Source organism: Chaetodon auriga, chromosome 24, assembly GCF_051107435.1.
Source record: "Chaetodon auriga isolate fChaAug3 chromosome 24, fChaAug3.hap1, whole genome shotgun sequence".
Classification (NCBI taxonomy): domain Eukaryota; kingdom Metazoa; phylum Chordata; class Actinopteri; order Chaetodontiformes; family Chaetodontidae; genus Chaetodon; species Chaetodon auriga.
This window is the reverse complement of record NC_135097.1, coordinates 13,874,341-13,901,815: the sequence shown is the minus strand read 5'-3', so window position 1 is coordinate 13,901,815 and position 27,475 is coordinate 13,874,341. Positions and strand designations below refer to the sequence as shown.

Genomic DNA, 27,475 nt, shown 5'->3' with positions numbered 1-27,475 from the left:
TATGAATGTGTCGTCTAAATCAGTCAATTTCAAGAAAAGCCCACACAGAGACCACACACTGCAGGACTACAGATCAAAACCAGTTGAGAACCAGTTTATGGCAAGAACTGCAGAGATATGGAGATATAGAGAGAGACTTGTACAGACAAAACAGCATGCATGCCAGACAGTGGAAGAGAAGAATGGGGAAAAGGACACAGAGCGTGGTGCGGACATTTTGATGATACACTTTGGTGATATACCACTGTAAAGATAAATGAAGAGATTTGATCTCTTAATTGAAAAAGAAAAAAAAAAAAAAACTACATCACTTATCTAAGGAGTATTTTTCAAGGGCTGTTCAGACCATCAACAGGTTTTTGCTGTGTCTGGTTATGATGCAGAAAGGTGAAGGCTGGTGTTTCTGTGGCTGAAACTTTGAAATTAGCAGTTGCCTACAGCACTGTTTACCATGAACAAATTGGGCATCAGTAGCTATGCATGCCCACCACTGCACGCAAGCACGTATCATTTGTGCTTAGACCACACTGAGCTTCCTGTCAGAGTGTAATGTGCACCTCACCCACTCCTCCACTGCTGCACACCTACCGCTAAAACTCCCAGCAAGAGGGACTATCATCAATGTCCTGACTGGCTCTTTCTCCATCAAACACTGATCATAATCTTGTTTTCAAACCGATGAGCCAATGCATCATAACCAAAAAGTTTGGCAAAAATGTAATATCTTCACTACAAAGTTTGGACAGGGTAACAAGTGATGGCAGCTTCTCTCTTACACCAGCAAGCAGCAGTTCCGCTCAGAGTTGCAGTTCCAGTTGCGTCCTGGGTGGTGGCAGCATACATAACATTTGACTGCAGCTCTCATTCGGATGCAGGCCTGCTGTGCTGCATAGTTCAGTTTATCTGAGGCCACATTCTGCTTTTGTGGGCCGAGTTTTTCATTTTGAGCTACATAAATGACTGAGACAAATATTTTTACAGTGATCAAAGTGCCACATTCCTGCATATGTGGTTTTAAGCAATTATAAGTGAAAATCTCATTATATTGAAAAGGACACATTGGCGGAGTGAACACCAAAATAAAGACAAAACTTCAGTCTTAACTTTAACATTTACATGAAAATATAATAATAATGCGTTATTTGCATAGCAGCTTTCATACAAGTGCTTTACAACAAAGAAATCACATGCACCCGGTGCTTATTATAGTTATTGGAGAAAAAAATAGCACTCGCCTGACGTCAGTCTTCCTGTGGTTCAGGCTTTATTTTGGGCTGCTGCAGACAGTACAATCTTCTAACAGTCTAGAATTGAAGTGATTGAAACTCCTCCCAGCCAGCCACACAAAGCACTACAGCAGGTAAACATGACGAAGCATCGGTTCCACTTTGAACCGCAGTCCCAGTTGCTTCCTGAGTTTAGCAGGTAGCAGCATAGCAAGCATAGGGCTCTGCTTCTGTCTGTGCTGCAGACCTGCTCGTGCTCCTCGCTGTTGCATGGAGAATCCCTGCTGTGTAGTTCAGGTCATCTGAGTCCACACTAGCACAGGCGAATTATACAAAAAGATAGGAGAGAAAGCTCTCATAAAGCATCTGTCTGATGTTTCTTGGTTTAAACAACAAGGCCAGTGATGACCATCATGAGGAACAGAGTCCAGCTGCCCAGGATCACACTCATCTGGGTTCCATTGACCAGTCTGAACCAGATTGTCTCAGTGGTAGAACTGGAAAAGTTAGAAAAAAGTAGAGTCTTCACCAGGCTGGAACTCCACAGCCTAAGACTCAGAACCGGAGATTAAGATCCACCCTGAAGCACACAGCCCTGATTCATTTGCTAATCCTTTGTGACATATGCTCAATTGAAAACAGCACAAAGACATCACATTCAATGTTTGACCAACTTCATTCATTTTTGTAAATATCTGCTTATTCTGAATTTGATACAGCAGCATGTTTCAGACAAGTTGCGACAGGAGCAACTAAAGACTGGGAGAGTTGTGCAATGCTCCAAAAACACCTGTTTAGAAGATTCTACAGATAAACAGGCTCACTGGTAACAGGTGACAGTATCATGATCGCGAGCACACGGTTGTATAAAGCTTATTACTACATGGACTCGGGAACACTTTGTTAAACCACTTTCGGTAAATGCAGTTTACTTACTTACTTTACATGTTTTTTCATTTCTGCTGTGTGAGACTGTGCAGCAGATTTCACAAGTTTCCGAGGCTGACACCTCTCATGATGCAGATACAGACACCTCACTCGTAACACTACTCTAGTGATGGACTGTATGTTTTTACAAAGCTTATGAACTCACACATGCTGCATGTCGAGGCTGATCCTTTCGCCTATGTGGGAGATGACAATAAACCACGCTTCAGCGTTTGTTCTCTCATTTTACGTGTACAGAGCTTTGATCCAACAGGCCTCGGGATTTTCACCTCACTTGTGTTCAAACCACACCGTACCGTCTCTTCCTGTCAGACAAGTGACATACGGCTGATTTTTAGTCAGTTTTTACACCCTGGGCCTGAGTATTTCTTTCAGATGTGTGTTTTACAGCAGAAATGACAGCTGAGGTGGAATCTGCACGGTAGACCAACTAACGCTCACAATAAGACAGAAACCAGACAGTCGTCATTGTTTTTACTGGGTCGTCTTTCATCGTACACCAAATGCATTCCTCTCCTCTCAGATTGAAATGTAAGGCCGGCAAAAGTGGATGCAGTCAAGGTGACAAGAATCAAAAGCATGAGCAAGAACGCTGAACGTTTTACATGATGGTGATGGCTTAAAGTCGACCACACTACAACACACCAGTGTATTAATAAAAAAAACACAACTTTCACATACAGTTCCAAGTGCTTCCTGAGTCTATCTGGTGGCAGCATAAATAACATTTGGTTCCACTTGTCCGTGTGATGCAGGCCTGTGGTTTCTATCTGTTTTTAGACGATAAGTCACCGCTGCATAGTTCAGGTCATGCGAGCCCTGACCCTGTGAATGAGAGTAGTTTTAGTCACTCACCTCACAAAGCTGAGCGTGTGAGAAAGATAAAATCATGAACTGATAAATGATTTGACTTTTGGATTTGAAAATGAAACTTGATGAACTTCACCTCTGTCGCTGGTGGACTCTGTTCTTCAGCAAGTGCTAAATGATAGAAACGATATCTCTGGTCAATTGACAATGCATTTTGTTGAACTGAAGGTTTTGGATTTGTCTGTCATGTAGGTGTAACTTAGAAATTATGCGTGAAAATACAACAAAACAAAGTACAAGTACCTTTTTGAAGCTCTCTGATTCGAACAGCCAGACAAATGACGACTACGATAAGGAAAGCAGTCAGACCGGCCAGGATCACACTCATCAGCGTTGTTATTCCATCAAACACTCCTTCAAGAGAGATCATTAGATTAGACTCCAACCAAACAGGCTGCATCAATCAGGAGGCAGCCCAAACTTACAACAGTCTTACCTTGAACCTGTAAATATGTTGCATGGACAATAACTGGCCTGTCGATGATACGATATCCACAGAAATACAGTCCAGAGTCGGATGAATCCACTTGTTTGATTTGGAGGAAGACAGTGGAGTTGTTGGATCTCATTTCAAATTTTCCATTTTGAAATCCGCTGCAGAATGAAGGAGACTCGAGAGGCTTGGACATGGAGCAGATACAGTGAGGCTGGACTCTGCTGACCTGTCTGAACCAGACTATGCGACTGGAAGAACTGGTATAGTTGGAGCACAGCAGTGTGACTTCTTCACCAGGCCGAACCTCCACAGTGTGAAACTCAGACACTGAGACAGAGATCCAGGCTGAAACAACCAGCAGAGATATTCATCATTTCTCTGACAAAGTGACATCAATGTAATCTTTACATGATGTCATTAATGGGAAACAGTGCAGGAGTTTGATAGCAGGACTTACTGAGGCTGCAGAGAAGGAAAGCTGTCGTCTGGATGGAGTTCCTCATCGTGCATATGATCGTGTCACTGTAAATGTGTTCAGTGATGCTGAACGCCTGTCAGGGACATCAGAAGAGGCGGAGTGTATTTTTTGTTATTTACACTGCTCACATGATACCTCCTGTCAGTGTTAAAGTTTTATACATTATTACAGGATGACTCATTCGGATGCATTAACATGTAAGAAGCATTTCAATATTGCGGTTGGTGGAGAGGAACTCATTTGAACTCATTTATAAAGGTTTGTGTCATGACGCTGTTCAAGTACTTTGGGAGTCCTGGTTGGTCACCGTTATGTTGCCTGTTCTCTTCTTTTTAAGGACTCTGCTAAACTTCCAGCTGATGGTTTTTCCATTTTGTCATCTTGTTCTGTGTAAAAACATGAACCCTGACCTCAAACAAAAGGGCCCAATCATCAGAATTGCTGTTGCTTATGAAAGTTTAAACTTTAGTGTCAGTCCAATGAGGAGTAGATTCAAAATTGATGGACAGTTTGAAGCCAGGTGTAAATAAAGGTCTTCATTTTAGCTGCACACACACAGCTGCATTAATTAGACTGAGTCCACGTCAGAGTGGAGATAGGTGTGAACTACACCGGCTGTAGTTATGCTGTGGTCTGTCATGCCTTCAACATTTCTGTGTATGTCACACTACACCTTCTCAACGCTTTAGGAAGAAACAGATTTACAGAGAAGAGGAAGTTTACCCAACATTCAGTTATCACTTGTTGGGTTTTGCAGCTGTCGCTGACACTGTGAAACAAACTCACTGGAGAAAATAGCACGCAGCTGAAGGCCAGCCATCTGCCACTGTCAGTGATCCACGAACTAACATCCATTATCTATCTATATATAAACAGTATATATCATATCTTCTCAATAAAAAGGTCTTCTTGAAGTACTTTTCTTCTCTGGGAGCATGAAGGCCTTTGTTGTGTGTGGTTATGATGCAGCGAGCTGAGGGCCAAACTTCCTGTTGTTGACACCTCAGTCATGATGCCTCACTGATACAGACAGTGCTGTTTGTTACCACAGTGCAACTATGGGCAGACGGAGCTTTTATTTATTTGTCATAAGAAACGCAACTACAAAGCATTTTAAAAGACATTTTATTTCTAATTTTGACATTTAGCTTGTTTTTACACACATGCATAATATGACACCACAGTTAAAGCGTTCACTTTTAACCTTTATGCATTATATTTTCAAAACCTACCATTTAAATGTCTCTTATTTTGTCTACTTGACAGAAAAACGCAGTCCACTTTATAAAGAAAACTACAAAAGCCTAAAGATCTACCACTGAGTGAGTGAAAAAGTGCTGCGGGGCTTCGATGAGAACAGGTGTGGATGTGGGAGGGGATGTCAGGTGACCGCAGGGCAGGAAGGAGTGGTTGGAAGCGGGAGTGAGAAAGGAGAAAAAGAGGATCTGGTGGACAGCTTGAGGATGGCAGGTGTGAGGAGTTAAAGGAAAGTACATTTCAGAGGGGGGGGGGACACACACAGAGAGAGCCATGCAGTGTGTTTGATATTCATTCCAGTATTACATTCGTTCCATTACACACTGAACAGCACATTAATATGATGAAGCTTCAGTTCTACTCTGAGCTGCAGCTACAGTTGCTTCCTGAGTCTGCTGGCAGCATAAACAACACGATTCTCCACTTCTCTCTCTGATTCAGGCCTCCTGTTTCTTATTTTCTTATCTTATTAAGTCAGTGCCGCATCCTTCAGGTCATCAGAGTCCAGATTCTGCAAATAAGAGGCAGACACCTCTCAGACGACTTCGTCAGCATCAGTTATTTCAGTTATTTAACTATTGAAGAAACTCCTGGAATCCTGGCATAAATGTCTTAATCAATAAAAAATAAGAAATTATTCAAAACAATCTTAAAGTTGGACTCACCTCTGTCCATCGCTCTTCATTATCTGCTGAAAGACAGAAATAAAATGGCCTTTTCATGAGCTGTTAAATGTTGCTTTTCACACATTTCATGTTCAAATACAACAAAACAAAGTACAAGTACCTTTGTGAGGCTTTCTGATTTGAACATCCAGACAAATGACGACTACGATAAGGAAAGCAGTCAGACCGGCCAGGATCACACTCATCAGCGTTGTTACTCCATCAAACACTCCTTCAAGAGAGATCATTAGATTAGACTCCAACCAAACAGGCTGCATCAATCAGGAGGCAGCTCAAACTTTACAACAGTCTTACCTTGAACCTGTAAATATGTTGCATGGACAATCACTGGACTGTTCATGATATGATATCCACAGAAATACAGTCCAGAGTCGGATAAATCGACTTGATTGATTTGGAGGGAGACAGTGGAGCTGTTGGATCTCATTTCAAATTTTCCATTTTGAAATCCACTGCAGAATGAAGGAGACTCGAGAGGCTTGGACATGGAGCAGATACAGTGAGGCTGGACTCCGCTGACCTGTCTGAACCAGATTATCCGACTGGAAGAACTGGTATAGTTGGAGCACAGCAGTGTGACTTCTTCACCAGGCCGAACCTCCACAGTGTGAAACTCAGACACTGAGACAGAGATCCAGGCTGAAACAACCAGCAGAGATATTCATCATTTCTCTGACAAAGTGACATCAATGTAATCTTTACATGATGTCATTAATGGGAAACAGTGCAGGAGTTTGATAGCAGGACTTACTGAGGCTGCAGAGAAGGAAAGCTGTCGTCCGGATGAAGTTCCTCATCGTGCATATGATCGTGTCACTGTAAATGTGTTCAGTGATGATGAATGCATGTCAGGGCATCAGAAGAGGCGGAGTGTATTTTTTGTTATTTACGCTGCCCACATGATGCCTCCTGTCAGTGTTAAAGTTTTATACATTATTACAGGATGATTCATGCTGATAAATTAACATGTCGGAAGCATTTTAACATGGCAGCTGGTGAGGAGGGGCTCATTTGAACTCATTTATAAACGTCATGACGCTGTTCAAGTACTTTGGGAGTCCTGGTTGATCACCGTTATGTTGCCTGTTCTCGTCTTTTTAAGGACTCTGCTAAACTTCCAGCTGATGGTTTTTCCATTTTGTCATCTTGTTCTGTGTAAAATCTTTAACCCTGACCTCAAACAAAAGGGCCCAATCATCAGAATTGTTGTTTCATATTACTGAACACGTTGTAAATATGGAAAATCTTCAAGAATGCAGAACATTTACTGTAGGCATGTTCTAATTGACACAAGAAAGTGTTCGTTAGATGTTAATAGAAGTTATATTTACACATATATACACATACATGCTGTATATACTGTACTGTACACTGTACCCTTTCAGGAAGAGTCAGCAGTTATTCACGGCTGCCCTTCAGGTCTTTATGATTTTCACATCAGTCATGCTCAAACCACACTGTGCTGTCTCTTCCTGTCACACCAGTGATGTGAGCCTCACTCACGAACTCTCATGAGAAACCCTCTGTCAGTGTCCTCGAGGCTCCTTCTCCATTAAACACCAACCAGACAAACAAAACAGAGGAGACAGAGAGTTTGGCTCCAAAGCAGAATCAACACTGTCGCACAGAAAGCAGTTTGTAGGAATATTCAATGTTTATTAGAAAATTGGATTTTTTTTTTTTTACAGTGATGGTGAGTCTGACTGTCAACAGCATGAAATCATGAAGCAACATTTCCACCCCGAGCTGTCGTTCAGGATGTTTTCTGAGTCGATCTGGTGGTAGCATACACAACACATGACTCCAGCTGGTCCTCTGATGGAGGCCTTTGGCTGCTTTTTCGTTTCGGATGGAAAGCCACTGCTGCGTAGTTCAGAGCATCAGAGCCCAGGTTCTGTCAATGAAACATTTACAGTCACTCGTCTTATGTGGCTGAGTTTGTCAGAAAAAATAAATGAGAAATGACTTGAAGCAGACGACACAGAAAAGATGGACTGTGATCAATGTCAATGTCAGCTTACCTCACTGTGCTGTGGGGTCTGTTCCTCTGGATGAGCTGAATTACACAAAAGAACATCTGGTTAGTTCATTGGTCCAAAATATTGCCGTGAACACTTTCTGAAAAGCAGGAAGTTGCATTTTAAGTAATAAGTACCTGTGTGAGGTTTGCCGATTTTGACAGCCAGACCAATGATGACTATGACAAGGACAATGATCAGAGAGCCCAGGATCACACTCGTCAGATTTGTTATTCCATCAAACACTTCAACAACAAAGATCAAGAAATGAAACTTTCTGTGGCGTTTTCTACCTCCTGTAAGATGAGATCAGTCTTCATTTTGACAGTGATTAAAAATCAACAGATCATCAAATCATCAGACACAGCAGCAGTCTTACCGTGAACCTTTAAATATGTTGCACTGACAATTACTGCCTTTCCACCTGAGTAAAATCCACAGAAATACAGTCCAGAGTCGGATGAATCCACTTGTTTGATCCTGAGAAAGAGGGTCGTGCTGTTGGCAGTCATATTAAATTTGCTGTTTTGAAATCCATCACAGAATGATGCGTTGCCATTAGAGTCCATCATGGAGGAGATGCAGCTGACATTGTGTCTGTTGGCCAGTTTGAACCACACTATGTGAGAGAGGTGAGCTGAGAAGTTGGAGCACAGCAGTGTGACATTTTCACCAGGCTGAACCTCCACAGTGTGAAACTCAGAAACTGAGATCCAAACTGAAACAAACAGCATGAAAATTATCCACAAACCTGGAACTCAACAGGAACCAAACAGTGCTCGTAAATGATGGAATTAAAGAAAAGCACATTTCAGTTCTGGCAGATCACTGAAGGAACATTAGAAATTGTTGAATTGAGGAAAGAAATCCACGTATGGGTACTTACAGAAGGTACAGAGGAGAGCTGTGATCAAGGTAAAGTTCATCATTGTGTGTTCAGCGTGAGAGCACCACTGCAATGGTTGGAACTGAACTGTGCTCCAGTGAGAACAGTCTCAACGTAAAGAGGCGGAGTGTCTTTGGTTTGTCCGGCTGCTCACACTCACAAGATAAATGAAATTGGCTGCAAATGAATAGCTGCAAGGAGAACAGGAGGAAGTTATTGTCTGGTTTGAAAACACTTTAGATCATCTAGGAAATGTTTGAGCATAAGTCAAAGTCTACAACAGATCTATCAGTGTCTAATAGTCTATATAGTTTGAGGAAGTGTCATCTTTGATGTGCTTTGTCTCCATCAGCTGTTCTTTTTCTACCTCATACACTGTTGTCTTATTACACACATACGTACATGACATGTGTGTCCTGGTATATTAATAACAATGTGGTTGAGGTTCTGTCATTTACCACATCAGGACACTTCAGTGCTGCATCATGCTCATGTGCCATGTTCACTGACCGCAGGAAAAATCAAAAGCCATGTTCTAAAACTATCGAAAATAAATGCTTGAATATATTAGAATTGTAATACGTTCTTTCTAAGTATGGCATCAAAAATCTGCATTTTGTTTGGTGTTTTATTAACTGCTACAAATGATCAAAATAAGAATAAACTAAATGAAGTCGTGCAGTGATGCTAATGTTACGTTTTAGAAATGTGCAGCCTTTAGCAGAGTGAATGCTTTTATATAAGACTGTGCAGGTGTCACCCTGCAACAGGCATCTTTCCACAAGAAAGTGTGAGTTTGTGCGAGTGTTGAGTCTGCTGAGTGTGACCTGTGGTGAGGGGAGCAGTGAAACAGTTTGACACAGGATGAAAAAATATGGTGGTGCCATTTCTACAAACACAAAAAAACCTTCACTTTCCAGTTCGTTTCTTCTCTGAAGGCCTTTGTTGTGTTTGGTTCTGATGCAGAGAGCTGAAGGCTGAGCTTCCTCTGGTTGACATGTCATCAATGATACAGACAGCTCACTGACACAGTGCTGTTTGTCACCACAGTGACCTACAACAACAGGCAGACGGAGGTCGAATTCTCAACTCAACTGTGTTTTCACCACGTCATGACTGACTTTGACTTCACAGTTAAAATATCCAGTTGCTGCACTGATTCATGTGCTGTGTGTTTTTTCGGAGAAGCTCCTCATTTAGTCATTTTTTATTCACTGCTTCATCATTTCAGACTGTCTTCTCACAGGATTCATGAGTGACGCCTCAGTTGAGGTCAGACCACACTGTGCGGTCTCTTCCTGTCAAACAGGTAATGTGAACCTCACTCACTGCTCCTCTGCTGCAGACAGCGGAGCTGCAGACAGTGTTCCCTCTGGCTCCTGCTCCATGAAACACCATCATATTCCTGAGACAAAATGAAAGAGACTCCATCACTAAAGTGCTTAATGATGCTATCTCCAGTTTCCTGAGTCTGCTGGAAGCATAAACAACACGAGTCTCTACTTCTCTCTCTGATTCAGGCCTCCTGTTTGTTATCGGTGTTGAAGACAAACTCAGGTGGACAGAATGAAGAGAAATCCCTCTGGAGTTCTTCACTGTGGCCACACTGCTCCTTCTCTCTGAAAGTATGGCCTTTCACATTTCATGGTCCTCCAGGTTGTTCTTATGTCTTTTTAATAACATTTGAATGAATGTAGTTCAGTGTGTGTTTATTAATGAACATTTTGAGTTTTCTCTACAAACGTTCTCGTCTGTAAGTTTTGAAGTCGACCTGTCCAGGTTAACAGCATTTTATTCCTTGTTGAACAGAGTGATAAACGTGGAAAATCTGTTGTTTTCTGGACACTTTTTCTTTCTCTCCTACATACTTTTCAGTCATGTGTCTATAGGAAGTGAACACACTTGCTGTAGAACATGGCTCTGCTGACTGGCAGTGAATTACTCAGCAGTGTTTGATTGAGGAAGTTTGTTCATCAACCAGCAGGTGGCGCTTAAGTCCACTGCATTTTATTCTTGGGCCTCAATCAGCTTGAATCCATCATAAATGATGACTCTGTTTACTTTTCCTTCATGGCTCTTCTTGTGATTCAACTCTTACAGAAGATTTGATTCAACATAACAGGAGCATCATAACAGCAGATAGCAGCTCTAACAGGCTAACAGGTGAATTGATGTCAGACACTGTCACCTGGAAATGAGAACATTAGGAGATACTACAGAGGAAAAATACTTCAACAAGTTTGGAATAAACTCACTGCTGGCTCTAAAGGCCACGAGGGAGAATGGGAGACACACAGTTTCAAAGATGAAATAAAGTCATTTTATGAACAAAGGTTCCTGAAGAACACAGACAAGAAATCATCAGAAGGTGTGGCATGTGTTCATCAGTGGTGTCAGCAGTGTAGGGTGTGCATTTAGGGTCTGAATGGCAGCTTAGTGTTGGAAAATGCATGAAATAATCAAAGGAAAGCAGGCAGGAATGAACAGCAGCTCAGAAGCAGAGAGATGCCTGCAGAGAGAGAGAGACCACAGCCTCCCTCTGCCCACCGTCACTCAGTCTGCATGAAGAGCAGCTGAACACCAACATCAGCACATATATGGGACCTGAAAAAGAAATCCAACATTCATGCTTTATTGTCACTGAATGGAAATATTGCTGTTTAGGAAGCTGAACAGATTTCTAACATGCCATTGTTTGTAAGAGGAACTAAGAAGTTCGCCCACTGGCTCTGGAACTGATCGCTGGAGGAAACTCCTGCAACATGGTCTTATTTTCTTGACATGCGTGAGGCTTTGGGCTCCAAGCCGTCAATAAGTCCTCACCGTTCTCCCAAGTCTCTCAAATGTTCCTCAGCTCCTCTCCAAATCCCTCAGAGTGTTCCTCCCTGCAGTCCAGCCTCAGCACCTTCACCTGAAACAAGCCAGCCTGCACCAGCTAAAACCAGCTGGAAAACACTGAGGGGCTGCTGGACTTGATGGGAAAAGAAGCAGAAAAAGAACATCACCATGGCAGCAAATACTGTAGTAAATGCAGGTAGACAGGTGAAGACGTGAGCTCACCTTATGGTTGGTTCTGACAGGAATTTTGCTGACAAGTCTATTTTTCTAATAATATGTACGTAAATGTGAGGTTGAAGCTCAATAAAAAAGCACAGAATAAATACATTTAGCTAGATTTTCATACCTACCTCCCAACAGACACACACACACACACACACACACACACACACACACACACACACAAAGATGAAAGATGGACTGGAAGCTGAACAGCCGACATTTCCCATCATGCCGTGCTGGACTGAGTAGTTTGTTCAGTTTGCTGGATGCTTTCAGTCCGAGCACGAGGCCTGAAAAGAAAACAGTCCAGTCGTCATGGATCAAGCCAAAGCCTGGATCAGGGTCTCTGCATCAGCCATGAACACAAAAGACTGAATTTTAGCTTTGCTGCATCCTGGAAGTAAAAGAAGGAGCTCTTTGTTAGAGAAGGAAAGGTCTTTAGGAGGGTCTGACCCTCCCTAACCCCAAACCCTCTGACAATGTTCCATCCAAACACACGTTTCCTGTTCTTCATGTTGTCACCTCACATAGAAAAAGACACCACATGAACAAGCTATGAAACACTTCACGCCTGGAACCTGAATTATGTCTCTGATTAGGACGATGGAGTCAAATTAAATCTGAATTCAATTCAGTTTTATCACTTTCAATCTGATTATTTTTATGGGAAAAGCAGGTGAATGGAAGATTGCCAGCAGACCCTCCTAAAGAACTTTCTGGAAACTGTAGAAGTGAAAGTTTGAAGGAAAGAGTCAGAAAGAGAATAAATGTGAATACTTACCTTAAATTATAGATTTTAACTCACCTAAACTTAACTAAAGATGAAGGAAAGAGATACAACTAACCTACAACCATGAAGAAATGAAAGAGTTTAAACATGTCACAGTCTTTTTTTTTTTTGTTAGAAGGAAAGAAAGAGTCAGAGTGGAAACTTAGAATTACTGTTAAATGAGTTCAGAGAGCATGCAAAGGAAGAAAGTTGTTTGTTTGTTTGTTTGTTTGTTTGTTTGTTTGTTTGTTTTAGAAAGAAATGAAACCTGAAACTCAGAAAGAAAGGTTTGGATTGTGTGTGTGTGTGTGTGTGTGTGTGTGTGTGTGTGTGTGTGTGTGTGTGGTGCTGTTGCAGCTCCTGGCTGCTCCAGCTGTGGAGCTCTGCACCTGCTCTGCTCCAGCTGGAGGAGGCTCACATCTCCGGGTCGTATGGAGAGTGTGTGAGCCAAGCCATGAACATCTCCGCCACTGCATCAAAAGCAGCGCGTGAGAGACCACGAGGCTGGCTGGGGGGCTGGGGGCTGGGGCTCCGGTCCCGCCGTCTTCTCCGCGGAGGCTCCTGGACGTCTCTGGACCTGCTCTCCCGCTCCCTCGCTCTCCTCCTCCGTCGAGCAGCCTGTTAATTAAAAGGAATGGAAAATGGAGTGAATGTTGAAAATCGGTGGATCCACACTTTGACTGTGTGCATCCTTTGAATGGTGGACAGGAAAAGCCAAGTGTTTTACCCTGCTGCTCCTCTGGCTCCTGCTGGGCTCTCTCCTCCAGTAGCTGTGGTCGTGGAGGTGTGACTGCAGATCACACATCTGGAATGATTGACAGATTGACAGACTCACTTCATCACAAATCATTTGAGTGGAGACACTCGTTCATCCTTCAGCCTGCTCAGCTCACTCATCTTTCTTTCCATCAACAAACTATTTGACCAACTAACAAACTGGTTAGTCACACTGAAACAATGAGCTCGAAAAGCAGCAGCAGGGTTTGAAACTGCTCCTTCTGTCTTCACATTTCACTTCTTTCCACTTGGACATTTCTCACATTGGACTGAACAAACTCGCCACTGAATCAAAGTCAGTCGCTTTCGACGCCTCGAGGCTTCAACTCAGAGGAGGCGTCGAAGAAAAGGAGCAGAAAAAAGTGCGTAAATGTTTAGAAACTGCTTCTATTCTCACGTTCTCCATGATGACAGGAACAGCGGTGAACTGGTCTCAGCTGGGCTCCTTTCCTCGATCAACTCTCCTTCAGGATTTTTCGCTTTCTCTCAATGTTTGTCTCAAAGTTTTTCTCTGTTTCTCCTCCAACGTCTCAACACAAAATGGTGGTTTTATAAACTTCAGGAATATTTATGTTCATATTTTTAGAGACTCCGTAACAACCAGCTTCACACGTCAGAGGCCTCAGCTGGTTCGAGCTGGACTGATGGACCGATGACAGTATTGATTTTATTGACGTTATTGATTTATTGATGGAAAATCGGTTATTTCATCAGTAACCTGTTAGCTAGCATACTTTAGCTACCTGCGGGCCAATAACACCTGGACAAACTGTCTCAAAGGACATTAACGTCAGTGTTTGAAGACACATTAAGACAGAAAGCAGGTTGACCTGGTCGTTGCTTCAATGCTCAACATCCTCTGTTATCTTCAGTTTTTGCTGTAGTGGAGCTGAGAAAATACAGATGTTGCTCCATGAGACGTGCAGAAAACTGACAAGTCAGTGAACGCCACAAATGCTGCTCAGAGCCAAAGCGACTGAATTACACTGACATGACTCAGGCTCCATCAAATCCACTTGTGTGAACTGAATGTGCTTTTACCAAAAGGCAAATCTGGCAACCCTCATTCAAAGCCTGCAACACGAAGAGTCTTATTTTTGAAGCTTTATTTAAAAAGGGGGATGAATGTGGTCAAGTTTTCCATCAGAGGATGACATCCCCTGCCAGCCCTCCTCAAATCAACCCCTGACCAGCTCAAACACGGCAACACAACAACATTCAGGATGTTTACAGTTGTATTGACAAACAATGCACAATACAGGTTTGACAGTGTCAACTTTTTATTACAATACAATGAAGAAAAAACAAACAAACAGAAAATATTGGCTGGTGATGGAGGATGAAGTTTTTCCTCTCGGTCAGGAGCGAGAAAGTGACCACATAATCTTCAAACTCATCAACCAATCAGAGGCACTCGATCAGTTACGCCTGCTGTCAGAGACACATGAAGGAAGAGGATAAAAGACGTACAAGTTGACTCAAAATCCTTTTTTTCTTTCTGTGAAGACATTTAAAACCATCACTGAAGGTAAAGATGCTGCCTTAACTCTCGTCTGCATCAGCTTTAGCTGAACTCACAAGATTCTGTTCTTCATTCTGAACCTGAGAAGTTGAAATGTGATGGCGTGTTTCACAGCTGGGGGGGCCGGGAGGCGAGTCAGACAGCTGGACAGCGGGCCGACTCTGAGAGGGAAGGAACAGACAGTAAAGAGGACACAAAATATGAGTCTCTGATCTGCAGTGAAACAGGCAGCAAACAGATCTCTGCAGACTTCATTTATCTGTTCCAAGCTGACAAGTTTTGTTGTTACAAGAGCAAACGTGTGAGGAATGGATTTAACTTTGTCTCTCTGTCCAGTGGAGAGGAATGTGTCAGTCTCACGCTGAGGGAGGAAAGAGGCCAGAGCCTCCATCTCTCCACAGAAAGTGTCTGGAGCTGTCCGCGGTGCTGAAAGTGCTCAATCACTTTGCCCCACTGCTGAAAGACAAACATGTGGTGAGGACAGACAAGACACTCTTTGACACTTTTCCCCTTGTTCCTGATTCCTCTCCTTTATCCAACATTCACATTTTCCCCTCCTCCTCAAGGGTCGACAGAGACTCACCATCTTTTCAGGCAGATGACTGACGCTATCCGTTTTTCTCTTATCAACAGAAAATGATGGAGAGCATGAATTTGTGTGTCTGTGCGCCCTCTACTGTCCCATTTGAGTATTACCCTAACGGTAACAATACTGTACAATTGGCATTTAAATCACTATTGAAGATCATAAACTTGAAAAAAGTATGTATATTGGGGGGTCTATTTCTAAAGACATCGAAGTTATCATTATAGCAGTGAATTGTACCATCGTCCCAGAATGAACTGTACGATCGTCTCAATGACTTTTGAATGTCTTCTATGCCTTTTCTAATTCCTGTGAATGTATGTTTAATCCTTTACACTCTGGTGATATTGTCTGATTTTACTTTTAACCCTGTACATATTCTTGGTTCCTGCCTTCTGCTCATCAAAGGAAAAGCTTTGTCTTGTTTGAATGCATGTTTGAATGCATTAGAATTTTAATTCCCACAGTTTTTATGCCATCAATAATCTGCATTTTGTTAGGTATTTTATTAACTCTATCTATCTATCTATCTATCTATCTATCTATCTATCTATCTATTGGTGCATCTCAAAAATTAGAGTGTTGTGAGAAAGTTCAATATTTTTTGTCAGTCATTTCAGCCAGTGCAACTCATATATTTTATATATTCATTACACATAGAGTGAACTATTGCAAGCCTTTATTTCTTGTCATTTTGATGATTATGGCTTACAGCTAATGAAAACCCCAAAATTCAGTGTCTCAGAAAATTAAAATATTGTGAAAAAGTTCAATATTGGAAAGTCATGGTGTCACACTCTTGTCAGCTAATTAACTCAAAACACCTGCAAAGGTTTCCTGAGCCTTAAATGGTCTCAGTCTGGTTCAGTAGGCTACACGATCATGGGGAAGACTGCTGACTTGACAGACGTCCAGAAGACTGGGCAGTGATGATTTGGGTGCCATGTCAACGCAGCCATCTACCAGGAAATTTCAGAGCACTTCATGCTTCCTTCTGCTGACAAGCTTTATGGAGATGCTGATTTCATTTTCCAGCAGGACTTGGCACCTGACCACACTGCCAAAAGTACCAAAAGCTTGTTCAACCATGATATTACTGTGCTGGATTGGCCAGCAAACTCGCCTAACCTGAACCAAGTCATGAGGAAGATGAGAGACACCAGACCCAGCAGTGCAGACGAGCTGAAGGCCACTATCAAAGCAGCCTGGGCTTCCATTCCACCTCAGCAGTGCCACAGGCTGATCGCCTCCATGTCTCACCACATTGATACAGTAATTCATGCGAAAGGAGCCCCAACCAAGCATTGAGTGCATAGAAATGAACATACTTTTCAGAAGGCTGACATTTCTGTTTTAAAAATCCTTTTTCATTGATCTTATGCGATATTCTAATTTTCTGAGATCTAATCCGTCTGTCTAATCTCTTTGTTCTCTTCATATTGTGGAAATTGTCTCAGCTCACAGTGTCGTCTTATGTCGTCCTTTTCTGAAGTTTCCTGACTTTAACCAGCAGACCAGCAGTCAGACCGCCCAGGATCACTGTCACATCCACTCCACACCTTACCTGCCAGCTGCTCTCTCCAGCCACGCCCTCCTCCCCTCACCTGAGCTGCACACCTTTGTCTCGTCACTCATTAAGTGAGTATATAAGCACTGCTGTTTGACTGACTCTTTTCCAGGTTGTTCTCTGTGGTTGTGCAAGACTTTTCTGTCCTTCACAGATCACACTTGTCAGCTTTGTTATTCCATCACACTCTTCTACAAGAAAGCGCTTTAAATTTGACTCAACATTCAAAACTGAATCTAGCGGAACTGTTTAACCTGAAACGATGGACAACTTGCACAATGAAGGAAATCTTAAAGAGAATCTTACTTTTAGACTTTCTGTCCATCGTCCTGTGGCTCATTGCTGTCTTTGAACAAAATGAAGATAAAAACAGATTTGTGTCATAATCACATGTAATTTGTGATTTTTGAATGTAACACTACCTCATGATCAATGTAATAATAAGTCAAATCATTTTAGCTCTGCTGGCTGACAGAACTGAACAAAGTTAGCAAAGAAGATGATGAAAGTGATTGAATGCCAGGACACACCGAGGCTGCAGAGAACAAACAACAAGAGGTGTGCTGCTATTTTGTGGTTTGACCTGGTACTCAAAATAACACCAAAAAGGTCTGAGGTTGAATTTGAAGTGTGATCTTTTGCAGGAGGAGCAGCGACACTCTTTGAGACAAGTCACAGCGAACATAACGCACACACACTGATTTCATCTTTGAAATCCAGCACAGAACTCACATTTGTTAATATGTGTTGAAGAAGTGCGTTCAGACCACACTGTGCTGTCTCTTCCTGTCAAACAAGTGATGTGTGCCTCACTTGCTCCTCCACTGCTGCAGACGTCCAGCTAACTCTCACTATAAGACAACCTGGACAGCCATCATTGTCCTTACTGGCTCCCCATCAAACACCAACCATATGCAAATACTGAGAATACTGAGAAAGACGCACTCCAATGAATGAACATCAGATCTTTAATGCAAAATTCAAAGTTTGGCATAAATGATTATTAAAAAGATTTTGCAATAAAAGCAGAAAAAGACAAAGTTGAATAATCAGGATTGGATGTCCACCACAGAACTACACTCCAGAGTCAATCAATCAATCCACATGTTTGATTTGGAGAAACACAGTGGACATGTTGGATCTCATGTCAAATTTTCCACCATGCTAGACTTTGTAGGTATGTGTTGACAGAGTCTGTTTTCATTGCATTTTGTGACTTTTTTTTTTTTTTTTTTAAAAAGCAGCTGAGAGGGCTCGAGTAGAGAATGGTCCGGATGTTTAAAAAGACATGTTGGAGGGTGTCAGGGGGACGTATCAGTCCCACTGAAAAGCTTTAGAATGAACCCAGACACAGCACCAAAAGACTGTTGCATGAAAGCATGAAAATAAGAGACCACAGGTGCCTCGCTGTGTTTTTTTTTTTTAGTCTTTCTAGTCAAAAGACTGTTGTGGATGAGGTGAGGACGCTTTTAATGGTCTGTAACACTGGACGTATGGTAAGAACCTCTGAGGAGTTCTTCTGAATGGATCTGAAATTCTTTGTGGAAACTGAAATCAGACGTAACGTGATGTGGTAAAATGTGGAATCTTGAACTCTCCCTTTAAGTCACTTCACTTCAGTTTGTGTTTTTGGCAGTTAGCTGCAGCTTAAATCTACCTGAAGGCATCGCTTTGCATTGGCTGGTCAGTGTGAAAAAACAAAAGAGACCCCGCCTCTTGAAGCATCTCTGAGCCTCTTGTCGGAGCTCAGTGATGCAAACTCTCCCTGCAGAGACACTGAGCGCACAATGAGGAGCTTCACCTTGCTAACAGTTCTACTTCTCTGCAAACTCAGTAAGTTCCGGCTCTTTATCATTCTCAGCACCAGATAATGTAGAACCCAGCAGAATTTCAGCGTGCAGATTAGACCTGAAGGAGTTTTGTTCTGTGGCCTTATTACAGTCAGTGTTCTTTCTCTCTGGTCGTCTCTGCTGGTTGTTTCAGGCTGGATCTCTGTGTCAGGATCTGAGCCTCAGACTGTGGAGGTTCAGCCTGGTGAAGAAGTCACGCTGCTGTGCTCCAACAAGTCCGTCCATCCAGCTCAGACGGACTGGTTCAGGCTGACCGACAGAAGCGAACCCCACTGTATCTCCTCTATGTACATGTCTGATGGGGAAGCTTCATTCTGTAACGGGATTCAAAAGGGAAAATTTCAAATGAGCTCCAACGGCACCACGGTTTTTCTTCAAATCCAGAGAGTGGATTCCTCTGACTCTGGACTGTATTTCTGTGGATTTTACATGGACGGACACACAGTCATTGTCAGTGCGACTCATTTAAACGTTGAAGGTAAGACTGTAGTGAAGACTCTTTTCTCGTCATATATCACATAAATATGAAAACGGCATCAATACAAAGACACAAATTCATTTCAAATTAATTCATCCACATCTGTTTTTAAAGGTGATGGTGAATCTGATGATGAAGTGAACACTAAAAGTAAGGTTCTCCTTTCCTCTCCGAAGCCTTTTTTCATTGTGAAAGTTACCACAGAGCCGTTCCTTTCAATCTTAAACATGTCTGATGCCGCAGAATCTAATGTAGTATTTTTCTGGTAGAGGAGCCTGATGGAACGACAAAGCTGATGACTGTGAGCCTGGTTGGCTTAACTGTTTTCCTCACTGTCGTCATCATTGTTCTGGCTCTTAAAATCAGGAAACTTCAGGCAGGTACAGTAGATTAACCATTTGTTGCACATCCTCTTGTAAGCGAAGTCTACGGTCAATAAGAATGAACTGATCAGACTTTTGTCTTTTGCCCTTTAGCTGTGAATGAAGAAGCACAGTCGGACAGAAACGAGGTGAATCCAGTGTTAACATATATGAACTGTGTGTCATGCTCTTAAAGTGTCATTTAAACACATGATAAGTCTGCTGATGATCTTCTGCTGGAGGTGGCGTCAAACAGCAAATTTCGTCTTTTCAAGTTTCAGGTTGAAGAATAACCGCGTTTCTCACCAAAATGACTGATAAAAGTAAATAAACACAAAATGCACAAATGAACTGTGTACTGACAACAGTTTTAGCAAGTGTCCCTGAGCCCATGTAGTAACATCCTTTACTCGCTCGTGAGCGACTGAGCCTTTCGAGGACGCCCCTCATGATCCTGTCACCTGTTACCAAAATGTACAAAATGGTTAATTTATAATTCAATTATAACCACTGTCAGGTGGAATTATTTTAATTCTGTTAATTAGCTTCTCTCAAGTCTGGCCTATTGTTGTTTCAAAAACCTTAGTTTGAATGATATGACACATTTTTTTTTTGTTTTTTATTCAAATTGTGCAACAGAGCTGGGATTCCATTAAAAATCATGGTTTAGCGTTTAAATCAGACTTGGCTAAACTTTTGCTCACACTCATCTTAGTTGAAATGATTCTTTTTGTGGTCCAGCAGTTTTACAGATTTTCGGGAAACTCAGCTGCAGTTTTTGTGACTTTTTGTGAATATTGTGATTTACAGAACCTGGGCTCTGGTATCGTGAAGTTCCTTCCAAAGACAACAAGAAGCCGGAGGCCTGCATCAGAGAGAGGAGTGGAGAGTCGTGTTATTTATGCTGTCAGCAGATAGACTCAAGAAGAAACGGGAACTGCAGCTCTGTGTGAAACTTCTGCTTCATTATGTTAATCTGCTCTTCTGCTTTTCTGTATGTGTGGCTGCAAAACACATGTTCACAATGAAGCTCCTTCTGTGTGTTCATGGAGAATTGGCATTTTTAGGCTCATGTTTCTATCTTTCGCTTTCACAGTCAAAGTCTCTGTCTTTCTTAGGAGATATTTGATGCCATACAAAGGACACTGATGACTGTCAAACTTCCTCGTAGAGAGAGTCAAGCGGTTTGTCTGTTGGAGGGAGGAGTGAGTGAAACACTCATCACAGGAAGAGGCAGCACAGTGTGGTGTGAACACAACTGAGAGGAAAGTCAGTGGGCCTCTAAAGTCAAAGCCTTGAAGCAAAGTAGAAAAAGAAGCTGCGAAGACTGACCTACTTTGTTTTGACTAAATAACATCAGCCTCTTCGTGCGACTGGAAAATCAGAAAGAAATAAAGAATTAACGAGAGTCGGTTGTCAAATGAGAGGAATTAATGTCATTTTGTCTCAAGCCTCATTTTGTGAAACATTAAGGTGAACACATTTGAGGTTTGATGGAGGAGGAGCCGGCAAAGACAGTGACGTACACATGACTCGTCGAGGACAAAACATGCAACGATGCAGAAAATGTTTCAACACATAATTTTTCTTGATTGAAATAAAAATTTAAAATTTGATGAAAGTCTCAATTGCATGCTGATGTGGTGAATGTGTCTATGACAAAGACAAAGGTTCGCTTTCTGCCATGGCTGTGTTTGCACGCATGTGTGAGCATGCAACAAGTCCATTTTCCACTGCGGTGAAACACTGTGTGCAGAGCGAAAGCCACAGGAAGACTGGCCTTCAGCTCTCTGCGACGAAACCACAAGCGACAAAAACTGAACGACTTTCACACCACAGCTTTACGTCGTTTCTCTTGAAATGTGCAGTAAGTCCACATCTCCTCAGACCATCACCTTCTTCACCGACCGCACTAACCAGTCTCCTCAAACTCATGTCACTCTTTCGCCTTCACACATCAGCACCCTGCTTTTAGAAAAGATGCTTTGTGCAGCACAGATGACTGTGTCTTCTTCCTGAAACTGGGGTACCTACAGTACAGATCAGCAGATACAGAATCTGATGCCAGAACAGGGCTGGGGGCTAACTGCAACAGGAGGGAGCAGCTGAGGGGGAATGGTCCTGATGCGACACACCACACATGAACATCCCACACTATCCAAGTGACACTGAATGCTCCACAGTCAGGGATCAGTGAAGGGGACGCCGGCCTGCCACCCGTTTAGGCCCAACAACTCCTCTCCAGCTTGACAGAAAACAGCAGTTAACAAGTAGACAATGAATAAACGAATGAATACAGAGGCCACTGATTTGTTCAGGCCAAGAAGCTCACCAGCATCGCACGCCAAACCACCTCCAACACCCCACCGTAGAGAGCTTGTTGTAGGTTTGAGCTTGTTGGTGCTTTGCAGCTCAATGATTGGTGCCTGCAGCATGAATCAGTCACCACAGCGGCAGCCAATCCACAGTCATCAACCGGACAGAAACTGGGATCTCCTCTCCAGTTTTCAGCACATCATTTTTGTGACAATAAATCCTGTTTACCACTCAAATGCTCCCTCGTCTGTGTTGTGAGTTCAGTCATTTATCTCGGACCTCAACAACAGCAGGCTTTTGTTTCCTCTTTGCAGTTGCATTATCCACAGCTTTAATTTGACTTCAGGTGATTTCTCATTTGAAAGCAGAGAGCTGAGAAGCTGCTGGAGTTTGAGGTTCAGCTCTGAGTGGAACTTGGTGACGTCCGTGAAGGTCAAATCACACTTACTGTCACTGACCATAGTTACAGCTGGCATTAACGTGTGTGTTGGGTGACCCAATCACAAGTGGACAGCCGAGACACATCGCCATTCACACCTGCGTCTGTCATGCATCTCCAAGTTGTCCAGCTGACCAAAGTTTGCGTTCAGATTTCATTACTGCGTCCATCCGTCCACATGTTTTGAGTGTTACTGGCTCCCTCGTCATGTGTAGAAAAAAAACGTGTAGCAAACATAGTGTTCATAAAGAACAGCATCCACTAATAAAGCATGACACAGGAATGGGACGCTGTAGGTTCCTCGTTAAATCACAGTCACAGTGTTTGGCAGCTGCAGTTTCATCTTGGCTTAATTACAGCACATATGCCCATCAATGGCAAATAATATCCTCCATCTAGACTGCAGTTTGTTCTTCAGTCAAACACTGGAAACCATCTCTCAGCTCTCTTATGAGGTCAACTTATGTGGATCCTTTTCTTCTTCCATATATCTTTCTTCACAGCATTGCGTGTACTTTGCTGTGAAGATTATCGTGGCAATACCATTTTCTGAATAAAATAAGTTTGCCCTTGAGCCGACGTGGTTGCTCATTTTGCTGAAAGCAAGCCTGTGGACAGTTTGAAGATCATAAGCAAAAAAAAAAAAAAAAAAAAAACAACAAACAGCCCACCTCTCTGTATAGAGAGCAGCCTTCCTGGAGCACACTCTAATTTGTCATTCGCACAATGATGAACTTCACCTTGACAGCAGCATTCATTCTCTGCAGCCTCAGTAAGTACTGCCACTGACTTAATCATTAGCAACTGTATTGCTAATTTGATTTTTGGATGTTCAACCTGCTCTAGTTGAAGCCAGTCTGCTTCTTACTGACTTGTGAACCTTTATTAAGAAGTATTGTTGTGGCTTTATAATGAGGAAGCCTCTTGTCGTCTGGTTGTTTCAGGCTGGATCTCTGTCTCAGTTTCTGGGTCTCAGACTGTGGAGGCTCAGCCTGGTGAAGAAGTCACACTGATGTGCGCCAACATTTCCACATATGATGGTTTGATGTTCTGGTTCAGACTGGTGAACAGAACTGAGATCAGCTGTATCTTTGTTATGTTCAATTCGAAGAGCAACGCCACATTGTGCCAAGGATACCAAAGTGGAAAATTTGAAATGAGATCCAACATGTCCACTGTGTTTCTCCAAATCAAACAAGTGGATTTATCTGACTCTGGACAGTATTTCTGTGGATTTTACAATCGTGGACTTCCCATGTTTAGTGTAATATATTTAAACATTAAGGGTAAGATAATCATTTTTTGTCTTTTGATTCTCATTATTCATTATTTTGATTCCTCAAAATCTTTTTTTATGTCTTAAAACAACATCCTGTATGCAACAAAGTGGTTTTTAGAATTTTGATGTAAATCTGTTCAAATCAGCTCAAGGCTAAATGTGGCTTCATTTCTTAAAAAGGCAGCCATGACCCACATGACGACGTGCACAGCAAGTGTGAAAGTAAGATTCTTCTCAAGATTTCTTTCATTGTGCAGATCATCAGATGTTTGAAGGGGAAACAGCTGAGCTAAATTCAGTTTTGTCCATTTTAGACATCAAGTCTCTGAAGGGAAAAAGACTCTAACTGAGTGATCTTTCTCGTAGACTCTGAGGGAATATCAAAGCTGATGAATATGATCCTGGGTGCTCTGACTGTTTTCCTTGTCATGGTCATCGTTGCTCTGGTGGTTAACAGCAGGAAACGTCAGAACGGTACTTTCTCACAGTTTCTGTGTCTATCTTACATTTGGTTTTGTTGCTGGTGGAAATGCTCTTAAAGTTAAAAGCTCCTGTTTCACCAGAGACAGTGATCAATGAACTGACCAGATGTTTTGTTTCTGTCTCTTAGCTGGTGAAGAAGAACAGAGTCCAGAGCAACGAGAGGTTTGTTTGATTCAGTGTATTGTATCAGCTAATACTAGCTAGTCCCTGAAATGTTGGTGGATTTGTATATATGCATGTATACAGGATCTATCTATTTGCATTGAGTATATATGAGCAGCTAAGTAAGAAGAAATTCCAAAAATCCCCAAATTATGTTTGAGGCACTTTGCACACAGTGCCTTCTTTTCATAGTTTGTCCATTAGAGAGCACTAATGAGTTTATTTTTCAGATGGAAAATGTGCTGCTCAGTCAACATCTTTGTTAAATCCTTTAAAGAATGAATTTAAGGGCATCTTGTCAAGAACATCTGCTAATCGTTTGTATTTAGAAATGAAATAAGCCAAATATCTTTATTAGCATCGGCCTCAAATGTCAAACGGTCGGACTGCAGGAATTAATCATCATGTCAAGTCGACACATTCAACCTGAAAATGCTCTTTTCACAGAACGTGGGCTCTGATGAGCTGAACTACGCAGCCGTGACCTTTCGACCGAAAGCAAAAAGAAGAGAGCTGGAGTCAAATGTTATTTATGCTTCCACCAGATAGACTCAGGAGGCACCTGGAACTGATGCAGTGTCATATCAAACTTTGTATGCCTTGTTGGTGACAGCAGTAATCATTCTTGCCAAACTTTGAATTTTGCATTAAAGATCTGATGTTCATTCATTGGAGTGCGTCTTCATGCTGCAGAGCTTTAATTCTCAGTATTTGCATATGGTTGGTGTTTGATGGAGGAGCCAGTAAGGACAATGATGGCTGTCCAGGTTGTCTTATAGTGAGAGTTAGATGGACGTCTGCAGCAGTGGAGGAGCAAGTGAGGCACACATCACTTGTTTGACAGGAAGAGACAGAACAGTGTGGTCTGAAAACAACTGTTCATCAAAGCTTTCTGATAAAAGAATCTGAGAGGAAAGTGAACACTGGCTGACTTTCCTGTGTAAAAGAGAAAATAAACGCCTTCACAACACATTTCTGAATGAACTGCATATAAATGATACCTCAGCATGCCTTACACAATTATTTGACCTCCACCTGTCCATCATTTCACCGTGGTAACCAACAGCACTGTGTCTGCTCTCTGCATCATAAACACACACAACAAAGGTCGTCATGTTTTCAAAGAACAACAACACTTCTTCAACACACATCAACAAATGTGAGTTCAAACCACAAAATAGCAGCACGCCTCTTTCTGTTGAGAGCAGGTCGTTGGAGCACAGCTGAGTTACCAACACAGAGCTTCATACACCAGAGATAAGATAACATAAGATGAGATCAAACTTTATGAATCCCACACTGGGGAAATCGAATTGAATTGCACATGAGTTAGATATGGGTGATAAATACAGTGTTTTTTACTATGACACATTAGAAAAACATACAATGCAGCAAAAAAAATATCTAATATTGAACAAGATATTTGCACAGATGTGATGGATATGAGTGAATGTTAGCATAAATAACCACAGTGTGGTCTGTGGTTCCTTCCCACGGAAGTGTCTCACCACCTCCTTTGTCTTCCTCGCATTTATGTGCAGATGGTTCAGTTCACACCAGCTGACCAAGTTGGTTATGACCTCCCTGTTCTCCAGCTCATTCCCCTGTTCAACGATGGCTGTATCATCTGAGAACTTCTGGATGTGACAGCTGTCAGTGTTGTGTGGAGAGAGCATTGTCCCCTGTGGAGTCCCCATCCTGCAAACACCACATCAGACACGCAGCTGTGGTGCCTCACATACTGTGGTCTGTTGGTGAGATAGTCGATGGCCCAGGCAACCAGGTGGCAGTCTACTTCGGCTCCTTCCAGCTGAGCAGTGATGGCTGGATTGTGTTGAAAGCACAAGGGAAGTCAAGAAACATGACCCTCACTGTGCTCCCAGTGCACTCCAGGTGAGAAAAGGACCTGTGAAGCAGGTAGATGACTGCGTCTTTCACACCAAAGCCTGGTCGATATGTGAACTGTAGGGGGTCCAGCTTGCTGCAAGCCAGGTGACGGAGGAGGTTGAGTATGATCCTGTCCATGGTCTTCCTCATGTGGGAAGTTAATGCTTCAGGCCTGAAGTAGCTGGGCTCTCTGGGATGCACAGTCTTTGAGACTAGAACCACACAGGAAGTTTTCCACAGGAAGGCTTATCTAATCCAAGATCCCAGGAGACAAAGCTTTTCCTTTGATGAGCAGAAGGCAGGAACCAAGAATATGTACAGGGTTAAAAAGAAAATCAGACAATATCACCAGAGTGTAAAGGATTAAACATGCATTCACAGGAACTACAAAAGGCATAAAAGGCATTCAAAAGTCATTGAGACGCACAGTTCATTCTGGGACAATGGTACAGTTCACTGCTATAATGATAACTTATATATCTTTGGAAATAGACCCCCCCCCAATATATATTTTTTTCAAGTTTATGGTCTTCAACAGTGATTTAAATACCAATTTCATTGTACTGTACTGTTCCTGATAGTGTAATACTCAAACGGGACAGTAGAGGGCAGACACACACACAAAAAAACCCCGCTTGGAGGCAAACACTGCAGAGTAAATCCTGTGTGTTTATCAGAACACAAGCAAAAGTTTGCTGCTGGCCCAGGTTCCCCTCTGAGGTGGACGACAAATACAACAAAACACGAGAAACAGAAGACGAGCAAAGACTGCAAAAGACAAAGAACCCAGGGAGGCAGGTAGAGACCTGTGGTGGATCAGAAAGACAGTGGAACCCAGGCGAGAAAATATTACATCCAAATATTTCATATTCTCTATCATTTTCTGTTGATAAGAGAAAAACGGATAGTGTCAGTCATCAGATGAAAAGACTGATTTTGTTGACATTTAGCTTGTTATTGGTCAGATGACGCAGTGAAAGTTACCTGTTGGAGGACGTGAGTGAAGTCCCGCCCCACCTTGTTAGCGAGTTCAAGACCACGCGAAGAGGCAAAAAGAGAACAAAAGAGTGAAAAACAGCTGGAAGTAAACACAGCTCCATAAAGTTAGTCCATTTGAATGCGACGCCAAGCGG

The 27,475-nt window shown here is 42.3% G+C and overlaps 3 protein-coding genes and 1 pseudogene across 4 annotated transcripts; 1 reads left to right on the top strand and 3 right to left on the bottom strand.

The window, feature by feature from the left end:
- Positions 1-1,611: 1,611 nt before the first annotated feature.
- LOC143317478 (uncharacterized) lies at positions 1,612-3,983 on the bottom strand (annotated as a pseudogene). The gene is made up of 7 exons (XR_013076664.1): positions 3,938-3,983; positions 3,481-3,825; positions 3,288-3,398; positions 3,121-3,155; positions 2,856-2,999; positions 2,466-2,479; positions 1,612-1,723 (listed from the first exon to the last, which is right to left on the bottom strand). The product of XR_013076664.1 is annotated as an uncharacterized LOC143317478 (transcript).
- A 1,031-nt stretch (positions 3,984-5,014) lies between these two features.
- Positions 5,015-6,725, bottom strand: LOC143316758 (T-cell surface glycoprotein CD8 beta chain-like). Its single transcript, XM_076724390.1, has 5 exons — positions 6,653-6,725; positions 6,196-6,540; positions 6,002-6,112; positions 5,881-5,906; positions 5,015-5,726 (listed from the first exon to the last, which is right to left on the bottom strand). The coding sequence occupies exons 1-5, from the start codon at positions 6,696-6,698 to the stop codon at positions 5,685-5,687; spliced, it is 570 nt and encodes a 189-aa protein (XP_076580505.1). The 5' UTR covers positions 6,699-6,725; the 3' UTR covers positions 5,015-5,684.
- A 910-nt stretch (positions 6,726-7,635) lies between these two features.
- Positions 7,636-8,848, bottom strand: LOC143316756 (uncharacterized). Its single transcript, XM_076724387.1, has 5 exons — positions 8,806-8,848; positions 8,299-8,637; positions 8,057-8,164; positions 7,923-7,957; positions 7,636-7,795 (listed from the first exon to the last, which is right to left on the bottom strand). The coding sequence occupies exons 1-5, from the start codon at positions 8,846-8,848 to the stop codon at positions 7,655-7,657; spliced, it is 666 nt and encodes a 221-aa protein (XP_076580502.1). The 3' UTR covers positions 7,636-7,654.
- A 9,952-nt stretch (positions 8,849-18,800) lies between these two features.
- LOC143317249 (uncharacterized) lies at positions 18,801-21,291 on the top strand. The gene is made up of 6 exons (XM_076725304.1): positions 18,801-18,919; positions 19,070-19,414; positions 19,529-19,564; positions 19,684-19,794; positions 19,891-19,925; positions 20,587-21,291. Exons 1-6 carry the CDS (start codon positions 18,874-18,876, stop codon positions 20,692-20,694), a joined length of 681 nt encoding a protein of 226 aa, XP_076581419.1. The 5' UTR covers positions 18,801-18,873; the 3' UTR covers positions 20,695-21,291.
- The last annotated feature ends 6,184 nt before the right edge of the window (positions 21,292-27,475 follow it).